Here is a 13,486-nt window from a genome sequence, read left to right as displayed (position 1 = left end):
CCTTTGCAGTAACTACACCAAACAAAACATGAGTGTGTAGAGAAAGGCTGCCATCTTCCACTAAGCTCTGTCCTATACTCCACTGATTTTACCCTGGAACTCTGCCTTTTCTTCTGCCTCAAACACTTCAGGGTGAATCTTTCAGACTAATTTGAGCTAAAAATTACCTGTTTATTGGCTTTATTTTAAAATAGCATTTGTTATGTAAGACTTAGGGATTATTCTTTTGAAATATTCGACACATTAATTTCACCTTTTTACATTTATATCCACAGTTGAATATTGTCATTACGTTAACTTGAAATTCACATCTACTCACAGAAGGAATTTTCTTTCAAAAACTAGAGGCAATTAACCAAGTCCCAGGTAGGTCACACTTACATATTTCCATTTGCCAAACATGAGATTCTGAGGTACACTGAGTCGGCAAGGCATGACAATGGTATCTCCATATGCTGAGTTTACAGTATACCATCCAAGACCTTTAGAAAAAAAGGACACAAGAGAGAGAAGAGTTTAAATGTTTTCTTGAAATAAAGTAAATAACTTCAGTTCAAGATGCATTTCTTTTTTTTTTTTTTGCTGTACACGGGCCTCTCACTGTTGAAAGGCTTCTTCCGTTGCAGAGCATGGTCTCCGGACGCGCAGGCTCAGCGGCCATGGCTCATGGGCCCAGGGGCTCCGCGGCATGTGGGATCTTCCCGGACCGGGGCACGAACTCGTGTCCCCTGCATCGGCAGGCGGACTCTCAACCACTGCGCCACCAGGGAAGCCCCAAGATGCATCTCTTAATGAAGGTTATGTATTATAATTTTATCTTAAATGACATAAAACAAAGTATGTAGTTAGAACATATTTCCTATAAATATCAACAGCTCTTATTTAGCTACTAAGGCTTCAAATGTCACATAATTCAAATCTATAAACCTCTCAGTTTAGCGAGGAATAGATAAGTAGTATATGCCAAAGGAACAGTGTGGAATCTGAGGGTTTATTTTCACCCTCACTATATTTCATAAGAAAAAACTTCACTATATTTCATAGAAATGTGGGACTATACAAAGAGATTAGCATGCTTAAAATTCTCAAAACTAGCTTTAAATATGTTTGTTTTTTTCATTTGAAAATATTGTTAAGCTTAAATTCGGAAAAATTTAAAAACTATTAAAAACTGAGAACTAATACATATAAGACCACAACTGAATCTTAAATATAAGTGGCAAAATGAGCATGAAAATGGCCTGCTTTACAGTATTAATGGTTAAAATACTAGTTTTCATTTTAATTATACATAAAATATTAACAGGAAAAGAATTTGTAAGGAATTCCCTGGCACTCCAGTGGTTAGGACTCCACGCTTTCACTACTGAGGGCGCGGGTTCAATCCCTGGTCGGGGAACTAAGAACCTGCAAACTGGGGATCCCCTGGTGGTGCAGTGGTTGAGAGTCCGCCTGCCGAGGCAGGGGACATGGGTTCGTGCCCCGGTCCGGGAAGATCCCACATGCCACGGAGTGGCTAGGCCAGTGAGCCATGGCCACTGAGCCTGCGCTCTGGAGCCTGTGCTCCGCAACAGGAGAGGCCACAACAGTGAGAGGCTCGCGTACTGCAAAAGAAAAAGAAAAAAAGAACCTGCAAACTGCGTGGCAGCCAAAGAAAAAGAAAAGTATTTGTAGTATGAAATTTCTTCATGAAGTGATTACACTGTTTTTTGGGTAGACAATCCAACTTAAGCAATAGTTTGCTACTAAGGTAAAGAAAACTTCCTGGTCTTATTTAATTCTTTATTGAAAAGAATGTGATGATCAATAATTAAATTATCAACAATACCCACATTTTTGCATATGTATGTAACATACTATTCAAATCTGTATATATTTATGAAGTTTAAAGAAACATAGGCATTTAACTTGGCAATTGTATAGTACTTAGGAAATATATCAGATCTTTTTACCTTATTTTGTTTACAACTATCTTCAAAGTTAGATACATTTATAATTAAATACCTGTTAAGATATGTTACAGTTGGATACAGAGTGTTAAGGGGCTAATTTTATTTTAAACTGAAAAGAAAAAGAAATGATATTTTGTCCACCAGGTGGTGCTAAAGTGCAAAGCTAAGGCAATTTACAACACATGAATAAGACCATCTTATGACTTTCTGAAGAAACAAGATACGGTGGATACTCTCTCTCTCTGTTACCCATCAACCACAACATATAAAAATTTCATATAGGGATAAAAATCATTAACCTTAGTAAAGAAAGAAAAGGTAATAAAATTCCTATTTTAAAATTCTGTCAATTGAGGAATCTACTTTCCTCTAAAGCAATTTTGCTCCAGTGAACAAAAGCATTACAAAGAACACAAATTTCATGTAAATATACTGCACAACTACTTTCCAGAATTTTTAACATTGTTAAAATAAAGAATACAAAGTATAAGCCATGAGAATGTGTTTTTAACTTGCTATTAGAGACAAAATTTTACTAAAATTTTTATTACATTCTGTTTTATAATGAAAAATTACTGGGTGGGAGGGAGGGAGACGCAAGAGGGAAGAGATATGGGATATGTGTATATGTATAACTGATTCACTTCGTTATAAAGCAGAAACTGACACACCATTGTAAAGTAATTATACTCCAATAAAGATGTTAAAAAAATTACAATTTTCCATCAATAATGTTTAATTGTTTAGTGTCCACCATACTTTAAATTCCTTTTTACTATAAATCATTGACGAGCATAAGACTATAAGGTCTCTTCAGCCTTGTTAAAATAAAACTTGTGAGGATTTAGATATGTGGTGGCAGACAGACAAAGTGATGACAGTTAAGAAATTGTTTTATTTCACAATATAGTACTTGTTTTCTACAATACTTTGGATATTAAATATGGAACTTGTATCATGTATTTTAGGATCTGTTCATGCAGGTTTGTCAAACCATGGAAACCATTTTGTGATTTAATATTTTGTTTTTTTCATCAATATATAGCAAGACACATGAATATGTAATGACTCTAAGATAATGTGAATCTCTTCTTAAATTATGGTAAGACATGCACCTCTAATTATCTACTATAATTATAAAAACATATCTTCTTTTGACAACTGACACTGCTCCCATGAACTCCATGGTTCAAGGAGTGAAAACAGTTTACACAGCTTAGGTACCAATGAGGTGAATCCTTCACTAGGCACAGGGAAATAAAAAATTCCTTTTCCAAAAAATGTAATGCTTTGCTCTTTCTTACAGACCATTTTTCTTTCCTCTTCTCTAAAGAACTTTAATATACACCAAATTTTATAATTTTATATTTTACAATTGATTTAAAAATTTAAAAATTTTATAATTTTTATAATTGATTTTAAAGCTGTATGACTTTTAAGTACATAATGTATTAGCATGATGAAAGCACAATCACAGCAGGAAGAGGACCATATATATATATATATATATATATATATTTTAACATTTTTATTGGAGTATAATTGTTTTACAATGGTGTGTTAATTTCAAGTTATACATATGTTCCCATATCTCTTCCCTCTAGCGTCTCCCTCCCTTCCACCCTCCCTATCCCACCCCTCTAGGTGGTCACAAAGCACCGAGCTGATCTCCCTGTGCTATGTGGCTGCTTCCCACTAGCTATCTATTTTACGTTTAGTAGTGTATATAAGTCCATGTCACTCTCTCACTTTGTCACAACTTACCCTTCCCCCTCCCCATATCCTCAAGTCCATTCTCTAGTAGGTCTGTGTCTTTATTCCTGTCTTGCCTCTAGGTTCTTCATGACAATTTTTTTTTTCTTAGATTCCATATATATCTGTTAGCATATGGTATTTGTTTTTCTCTTTCTGACTTACTTCACTCTGTATGACAGACTCTAGGTCCATCCACCTCACTACAAATAACTCAATTTCGTTTCTTTTTATGGCTGAGTAATATTCCATTGTATATATGTGCCACATCTTCTTTATCCATTCATCTGTCGATGGACACTTAGGTTGCTTCCATGTCCAGGCTATTGTAAATAGAGCTGCAATGAACATTTTGGTACATGACTCTTTGAATTATGGTTTTCTCTGGGTATATGCCCAGTAGTGGGATTGCTGGGTCGTATGGTAGTTCTATTTGTAGTTTCTTAAGGAACCTCCATACTGTTCTCCATAGTGGCTGTACCAACTCACATTCCCACCAACAGTGCAGGAGGGTTCCCTTTTCTCCACACCCTCTCCAGCATTTACTGTTTGTAGATTTTTTGATGATGACCGTTCTGACTGGTGTGAGATGATATCTCATTGTAGTTTTGATTTGCATTTCTCTAATGATGTTGAGCATTCTTTCATGTGTTTGTTGGCAATCTGTATATCTTCTTTGGAGAAATGTCTATTTAGGCCCATTTTTGGGTGGGTTGTTTGTTTTTTTTGATATTGAGCTGCTTGTAAATTTTGGAGATTAATCCTTTGTCAGTTGCTTCATTTACAAATATTTTCTCCCATTCTGAGGGTTGTCTTTTCATCTTGTTTATGGTTTCCTTTGCTGTGCAAAAGCTTTGAAGCTTCATTAGGTCCCATTTGTTTATTTTTGTTTTTATTTCCATTACTCTAGGAGGTGAATCAAAAAAGATATTGCTGTGATTTATGTCAAAGAGTGTTCTTCTTATGTTTTCCTCTAAGAGTTTTATACTGTCTGGTCTTACATTTAGGTCTCTAATCCAGTTTTAGTTTATTTTTTGTGTATGGTGTTCAGGAGTGTTCTAATTTCATACATTTACATGTAGCTGTCCAGTTTTCCCAGCACCACTTATTGAAGTGGCTGTCTTTTCTCCACTGTATATTCTTGCCTCCTTTATCAAAGATAAGGTGACCATATGTGCGTGGGCTTATCTCTGGGATTTCTATTCTGTTCCATTGATCTATATTTCTGTTTTTGTGCCAGTACCAGACTGTCTTGATTACTGTAGCTTTGTAGTATAGTCTGAAGTCAGGGAGCCTGATTCCTCCAGCTCCGTTTTTCTTTCTCAAGATTGCTTTAGCTATTTGGTGTCTTTTGTGTTTCCATACAAATTGTGAAATTTTTTGCTCTAGTTCTGTGAAAAATGCTGGTTGTAGTTTGATAGGGATTGCACTGAATCTGTAGATTGCTTTGGGTAGTAGAGTCATTTTCACAACGTTGATTCTTCTAATCCAAGAGTATGGTATATCTCTCCATCTATTTGTATCATCTTTAATTTCTCTCATCAGTGTCTTATAATTTTCTGCATACAGGTCTTCTGTTTCCTTAGGTAGGTTTATTCCTAGATATTTTATTCTTTTTGGTGCAGTGTTAAATCGGAGTGTTTTCTTAATTTTACTTTCAGATTTTTCATCATTAGAGTATAGGAATGCAAGAGATTGCTGTGCATTAATTTTGTATCAGGCTACTTTACCAAATTCATTAATTAGCTCTAGTAGTTTTCTGGTATCATCTTTAGGATTCTCTATGTATAGTATCATGTCATCTGCAAACAGTGACAGCTTTACTTCTTCTTTTCTGATTTGGAATCCTTTTATTTCTTTTTCTTCTCTGATTGCTGTTGCTAAAACTTCCAAAACTATGCTGAATAATAGTGGTGAGAGTGGGCAACCTTGTCTTTTTCCTGATCTTAGTGGAAATGGTTTCAGTTTTTCACCATTTAGGATGATGTTGGCTGTGGGTTTGTCATACATGGCCTTTATTATGTTGAGGTAAGTTCCCTCTATGCCTAGTTTCTGCAGGGGTTTTATCATAAATGGGTGTTGAATTTTGTCAAAAGTTTTCTCTGCATCGATTGAGATGATTGTATGGTTTTTCTCCTTCAACTTGTTAATATGGTGTATCACATTGATTGATTTGTGTATATTGAAGAATCCTTGCATCCCTGGGATAAACCCCACTTGATCATGGTGTATGATCCTTTTAATGTGCTGTTGGATTCTGTCTGCTAGTATTTTGTTGAGGATTTTTGCATCTATGTTCATCAGTGATATTGGCCTGTAGTTTTCTTTCTTTGTGACATCTTTGTCTGGTTTTGGTATCAGGGTGATGGTGGCCTCGTAGAATGAGTTTGGGAGTGTTCCTCCCTCTGCTATATTTTGGAAGAGTTTGAGAAGGATAGGTGTTAGCTCTTCTCTAAATGTTTGATAGAATTCGCCTGTGAAGCCATCTGGTCCTGGGCTTTTGTTTGTTGGAAGATTTTTAATCACAGTTTCATTTCAGTGCTTGTGATTGGTCTGTTTATATTTTCTATTTCTTCCTGGGTCAGTCTCAGAAGGCTGTGCATTTCTAAAAATTTAGAACCATATATTTTTAATCATTGTTTCCCAGAGACAATGTCTGGCATTTACTGGGCATCTAATAAGATGATTTTTCATTTGAATCTTGTGCCATCCTTTCCATTTTGGTTATCAAATTAGCATCTTTAAAAACCAGGGAGGAGTTGACCACACTGGAACTTTGAGAATTCTTTTTCCTACCAAATACTGCAAAGTCTGTCATACACTGTCTTCGATGTGTAAGGAACATGGATTTGGGCTTGGATGGCCCTCTCTTACTTGAAGAGAAACAAACACAAAGCCAACATTCTTACGAGTTTATGGATTAAACTACAGGAGAGGACATTTCTCCCTTCCATTTCAAGAGAAATTAAGGATTGTTTGTGCTATGTGATCTGCAAATGACACTAAGAAGTGACTTTTTCCTTACTTGTGATGAGCAGAAAGCAGAGTTGTTTTTAAAAGTATTTGAAAATTCATGGATTGAGTCTTGTAGTGACTGCTCGATATCCAAAATTATCCAGGACAGGACTCTTCAGAGCACAGCAAATGCAAGGGAAATAAGAGATCTGACAAGAATGAGGGCAGTAGGTAAAAAGGCAATAGTTACAGATAGAAGCCCTGGTCCACAGACTGAAGGCAGAATACATGATAATCATTTGCATTATCACTTGTGGCATTAGGAGCCACAGTCATGATGATTTTAGAAATAATTTTCAAGTTTGTTATAATCATCAACTTTCCTCTTCAGGTAAGAGTATAAGGGCTCCAGGTTCATCTGATAGAAAAACTAAGGCTTACACATGTGGGAGGGCTAATATCTCTAACCCCCTAGGGATACAGTAGCTACAAAGACTACTGTGATTTGGTGATGAATTAGCATCCTGATTTCTAGAGACGTCTCAGTCTTTGAGATGAAGTGCCAGGGAGACCCAAAGCACCTGTCAACACAAATAATTCTGTTTATACTTTTCATAGAAGCAAGAGATTTTTATCTTTGAATTGCCAAGTCTGAATCAAATTTAGCCTACTAGAATTCCCCTGCAATTCTCTCCCTGTAATATCAGTTGGTTAATTTATTCATGGTTTTGTAGCATAGAGATTATTGGATACAATTGCAAATACAGAATGCCTATGCTGTCCTTCCTCAAAGAGGCAAAATATAAAATATAGAAGGAAATGTGTGTGTGCACAAGGGTGTGAATTTCTGTGCTATACGTGTTATGTCTACTTGTATATTGTATGTCATAAGATACTTTAACCTGGGCTAAATCACCTTTTGTATTAAATGTTTTAAAATTTTAACAGTGTTATGAATTATTATCACTGTTGCTATCAAAATGTCCTGACATAAAGTAAAACATAAATATGTTTGGTAGTGTATATATGTCAATGCTACTCTCTCATTTTGTCCCAGCTTCCCCTTCCCTGTCCCCTGTAAAATAGATAGCTAGTGGAAAGCAGCCGCATAGCACAGAGATATCAGCTCCGTGCTTTGTGATCACCTAGAGGGGTGGGATGGGGAGTGGGGGAGGGAGATGCAAGAGGGAGGGCACATGGGGATATATGTATACATATACCTGATTCACTTTGTTACACATCAGAAACTAACACAACATTGTAAAGCAACTATACTCCAATAAAGACGTTTTAAAAAAATACGTGTTATATTTGAGAAGCAGTGTGTAATAATTTAATGATTCTTATGAAGAGTTATTAGCTAAAGGTAAAGAACAATAGAACCTAGAAAGGCTATATAGGAGAATTCAGTGGGAATAAAATGAGATAAACACAGCATAAGAATAATCTCTTGACCAAATAATTCTCATACGTAGAATTCTCAGGCAAGTGATCATAAAGTACAAGATAATTATAGTTATGCATTTTATATAGCAAATAATTTAAAGAGGCACTGAAACAGACTGGCAACCTTTTGAAGTTAGGTGAACACTTTATATTTCTAAGTAAAATAATAAAACTGTAATAATTTTGGCAATATTGATGAGAATTTCTTTTTCTGTATAAAGTAATTCTTAAGGACTATCAAGGTCAGAGTAATCATTCTCTTTGCATTGCTGACAACTAGACATTTGAGTTGAGGTCACTTAAACATCAGAATCTGCTACCACGTTTCAAGCAGAAGTACAGCAAATAATATAGAATAATATAGGACCAGAATTCATCAGGGTCTACTTTACATGCTGTAATTTAGCATGGTTGATTATTTTTTATTGCACTGATACTTTAAAAGCATCATCATCCTTGAAAGCTTTTTCTCTTTTTAGCTCTGTATCCCTGTTAGGTGCCATAGAAGGGTTAATCACATTATAATTGGCTCAGAGCTTACAACATAAAAACTAAATTCCAGTTCTACAGAAATTTTAGAGATATATTTGTGCAAACGAATTGTTGGGGAGGAAGTGGGTAAAAATGAGAGTTATCCTTAGAAATTACGTTCATATTTATTTGACTGATTTTGACAGATAAACATGCTAGTGTCCTTATTTGCTTTATTAATGAATTAAGATATGTACAACTCTAATTAAAACATGTAGTGTTTCTCAGTCTCATTACTATTGACATTTTGGGCTGAATAAATCTTGATTGTGGGGCGCTGTCCTATGTACGTTTAGCAATATCCCTGTCTCTGCCCATTGGATGCCAGTAGCACCTTCTCCTCATTATGACAACAAGAAAATCCTCAGACATGACAAATATTCCCTGGGAGGCAAAATTGCCCCCTGAAATCCCATCTAGTTGAGAACTACTGATTTAGACCTTCACTCATTTGATAAAACTGTGGTTTCCAATAAAGGGATCATTGTTGTAAAACAGAATCTTAGTGTAGGACTAAATAATCACTGAATATGAATGAAGGGATGGAGGAAGCAATGGCACATAGTAACACTGGTTATTATCCAATTTGTTTTCCTCACAGAAACATATTATATTAAACTATAATAGGAGGATTGATTTCTAACTTTGAAATATTGGGATCCAATCCAATCCAAGAAATTACAAAAAATATACTGTTTTAGCAAATCTACTTCATATACTACAATCAAGCACAAATTATACCTACTATATATGCTTTCTAAAGTGTACATATCATATATATTTTATTTGATATGATAAAATATCATAGTTCTACTGATAGAGAATAAAGCTGATGCCTTTAAAGAGTCTTCCAAACCTGATTTTATGATTCAATGACACAAAGTTATCTTACCTCATAATTCCTCCCATAAATTTATTATATGAAACAAGAGTTTAAAATTTTTGTCAAGGTCGTGTAATATATAACAAGTAAAATTTGTTTGTGTGTGTCTGTGTGCGTGTGTGTGGTACAAGGGCCTATAATTCCCAAGTAACTTGGACTGCATGGCAGGTGGGAGAAGACATCTGAGGGAATCGAATGTCATTTTGAGAAATACTGAAAACAGTTATTCTATTCCCCCTTTTTTTTTTTTTTTTTTTTTTGTGGTACGCGGGCCTCTCACTGTTGTGGCCTCTCCCGTTGCGGAGCACAGGCTCCGAACGCACAGGCTCAGCGGCCATGGCTCACGGGCCCAGCCGCTACGCGGCATGTGGGACCTTCTCAGACTGGGGCACAAACCCGTGTCCCCTGCATCGGCAGGCAGACTCTCAACCACTGCGCCACCAGGAAAGCCCCTCTATCCCCTTTTTCATTTTCTCTTTATAAACTTGGGTACTTGGGGGTCAAGTTGGGTTTTTGCTGAATCAGAGGTAGGAATACATTTGTTCAAACTTTACTTTCTACCTTGCCTTTCACAAGTGTTATATATTATAATGTAGGTATAATTGTGTAATGCCTACATATAAGAAAAAGAGTAATTCTTCTTTTCTCTTTCTCTCATCAGTTCCTATAATTTTATAAATGCATTATATCTTTTAGATAAGTGTTATTCCACTGTGGAATAACATTTCAATGGGAAAAAAACATCTTACCAAATTATTATTGCTAGTACTCAGGAATATGTTTTAATATATGTGTTCTTTATATTACTTCCAAGTTCGGCATGTCACTTGGAAGTGCTCAAAATATTTATCTTTTTAGTGATGTATAGGTCAATGTAATAATCCATATTATGCCATAGAAGGGAGATCTATAAAAACAATACAATTTAAAAAATACAGTACCAGTATTTGCTGTGCTGAAAATTATCTTCTCAATTTACCACATGCCGCATTATACTCAAAGCACAGAATGATCTATGAGGCTGGATAAGTTACAATTCTTCTCAATTAGTTTAGGCTTTACCCCATCTCTGCTTCATTTTTTATCATTGTTCCTTGGGACCATCTGCTCTGGCTCAATTCCTACATATCCTTCAAGGCCTATCTCAAAAATCATCTATTCATACATTCAAACATGCATCAAATATTGACTGAACACCTATTATAGGCAGAGTGCTAGATGTTCTTTGTGGGGGAAATATATAAATAAGATACTGAGGCCTACTCCTGAAGGAACATGATGGAATTTGTATGAGCTGCTTATTAGGTAGAGAAAGTGGTATGGCAAAGCAGAGAAGGGAATCACAGCAAAAAGCTTGAGGGTATTGGTTTAGGATTCTTGGAGGAAATTTCATCTGATCTGAACACTGAATTTCTATAAATGGGAAGATGAGAACTACTTCACCAGTCTGTCATAGCCAGGGACCGACCAGGCAGAGGCACTGAGTGATACTTGGTTTTCTCTCTTACGGCAAACTCCATTTTTTTTTTTTTAACATCTTTATTGGAGTATAATTGCTTTACAATGGTGTGTTAGTTTCTGCTTTTTAACAAAGTGAATTAGCTATACATATACATATATCCCCATATATCCTCCCTCTTGCATCCCCCTCCCACCCTCCCTAGCCCACACCTCCAGGTGGTCACAAAGCACTGAGCTGATCTCCCTGTGCTATGTGGCTGCTTCCCACTAGCTAGCTATTTTACATTTGGTAATGTATATATGTCCATGCCACTCTCTCACTTCGTCCCAGCTTCCCCTTCCCCTTCCCCATGTCAAATGCATTCTCTATGTCTGCATCTTTATTCCTGTCCTGCCCCTAGGTTCTTTAGAACCATTTTTTAGATTCCATATATATGTGTTAGCATATGGTATTTGTTTTCCTCTTTCTGACTTACTTTACTCTGTATGACAGACTCTAGGTCTATCCACTTCACTATAAGTAACTCAATTTCGTTTCTTTTTATGGCTGAGTAATATTCCATTGTATATATGTGCCACATCTTCTTTATCCATTCATCTGTCAATATAGACACTTAGGTTGCATGTCCAGGCTATTGTAAATAGAGCTGCAATGAACACTGTGGTACATGACTCTTTTTGAATTATGGTTTTCTCAGGGTATATGCCCAGTAGTGGGATTGCTGGGTCGTATGGTAGTTCTATTTGTAGTTTCTTAAGGAACCTCCATACTGTTCTCCATAGTGGCTCTATCAATTTACATTCCCACCAACAGTGCAAGAGGGTTCCCTTTTCTCCACACCCTCTCCAGCATTCATTGTTTCTAGATTTTTTGATGATGGCCATTCTGACTCGTGTGAGGTGATACCTCATTGTGGTTTTGATTTGCATTTCTCTAATGATTAATGATGTTGAGCATTCTTTCATGTGTTTGTTGGCAATGTGTATATCTTCTTTGGAGAAATGCCTATTTAGGTCTTCTGCCCATTTTTGGATTGGGTGGTTTGTTTTTTTGATATTGAGCTGCATGAGCTGCTTATATATTTTGGAGACTAATCCTTTGTCAGTTGCTTTGTTTGCAAATATTTTCTCCCATTCTGAGGGTTGTCTTTTCATCTTGTTAATGGTTTCCTTTGCTGTGCAAAAGCTTTTAAGTTTCATTAGGTCCCATTTGTTTATTTTTGTATTTATTTCCATTTCTCTAGGAGAGGGTCAAAAAGGATCTTGCTGTGATTTATGTAAGAGTGTTCTGCCTATGTTTTCTACTAAGAGTTTTATAGTGTCTGGCCTTACATTTAGGTCTCTAATCCATTTTAAGTTTATTTTTGTCTATGGTGTTAGGGAGTGTTCTAATTTCATTCTTTTACATGTACCTGTCCAGTTTTCCCAGCACCACTTATTGAAGAGGCTGTGTTTTTTCCATTGTATATTCTTGCCTCCTTTATCAAAAATAAGGTGACCATATGTGCATTGGTTTATCTCTGGGCTTTCTATCCTGTTCCATTGTTCTATATTTCTGTTTTTGTGCCAGTACCAGACTGTCTTGATTACTGTAGCTTTGTAGTATAGTCTGAACTCTGGGAGCCTGATTCCTCCAGCTCCGTTTTTTTTTCTCAAGATTGCTGTGGCTATTCGGGGTCTTTTGTGTTTCCATACAAATTATGAATTTTTTTTGTTCTAGTTCTGTGAAAAATGCCATTGGTAGTTTCCCATTTTTTATTATAGAAATTTCTACAGATTAGATCTTTTATCTTCATAAGGAACATGTCCTAAGACTGGCAGTTTTCCCAAATTCATAAATGCACATAAAATTTTCCTAATAAAATGCAATAAACTGTAACACCTTTTTACTTTTTCTTTAGTTTCATCATCAACACTAGCATTGGATTCCATTTGGGGTCACTTTTAAATTATAAGCAAAAACTTTATTTAGAGATGATTTAAAAGTAACAGAAATGATTTAATTTGTAGACCCTTATTTTTATTTTTTGAGAAATGCCTCGTGAATTTTACATCAGCAAATGTACAGATTTTACTGTGCTTGTTAGAATTTCTTAACTTAGGATCCATGAATGGACATTAGGGCATCTATGAACCCTCTAAGTTATTTTAAAAACTCCCATATTGTTGTACACTGAAACATCTGTTTTCAAAGAAAGAGAATTCAAAGCTTTCATCAGGTTGTCAAAGGTAACCTTGAATTAAAACATAAAATGTTTAAGTTTCATTCTAAATTGAAGAGAAGTTGTGGAAGTACAATTTGATGGTATCTATCAAATTTTAAAATGCTAATACCCTTTGATCCAGTAATTCTACCACTGAGACTCTCTCCTACAATTAGTTTCTGCACAAGTGCAGGACTGTATATAAAGATAATGGCATTAATTTGAATACTAAAAAACTGGAGGAACCTAAATGTTTATTAATGCAAAAATATAAACTAGAGTGTGTATCCACACAATGCTCT

The 13,486-nt window shown here is 35.7% G+C and overlaps 1 protein-coding gene across 2 annotated transcripts in view; it reads right to left on the bottom strand.

The window, feature by feature from the left end:
- Positions 1–13,486, bottom strand: part of ALCAM (activated leukocyte cell adhesion molecule) — a 204,897-nt gene that overhangs the window by 61,433 nt on the left and 129,978 nt on the right. For both annotated transcript variants that reach the window (XM_082840326.1, XM_082840325.1), the window contains exon 2: positions 382–482. In XM_082840326.1, coding sequence (XP_082696452.1) covers positions 382–482 — 101 coding nt within the window. The remainder of the gene's footprint in view (positions 1–381; positions 483–13,486) is intronic.

Source organism: Leucopleurus acutus, assembly GCF_964270905.1.
Source record: "Leucopleurus acutus genome assembly, chromosome: 5".
In the NCBI taxonomy this organism is placed as follows: Eukaryota; Metazoa; Chordata; class Mammalia; order Artiodactyla; family Delphinidae; genus Leucopleurus; species Leucopleurus acutus.
This window is presented reverse-complemented; position numbering and strand designations above follow the sequence as displayed.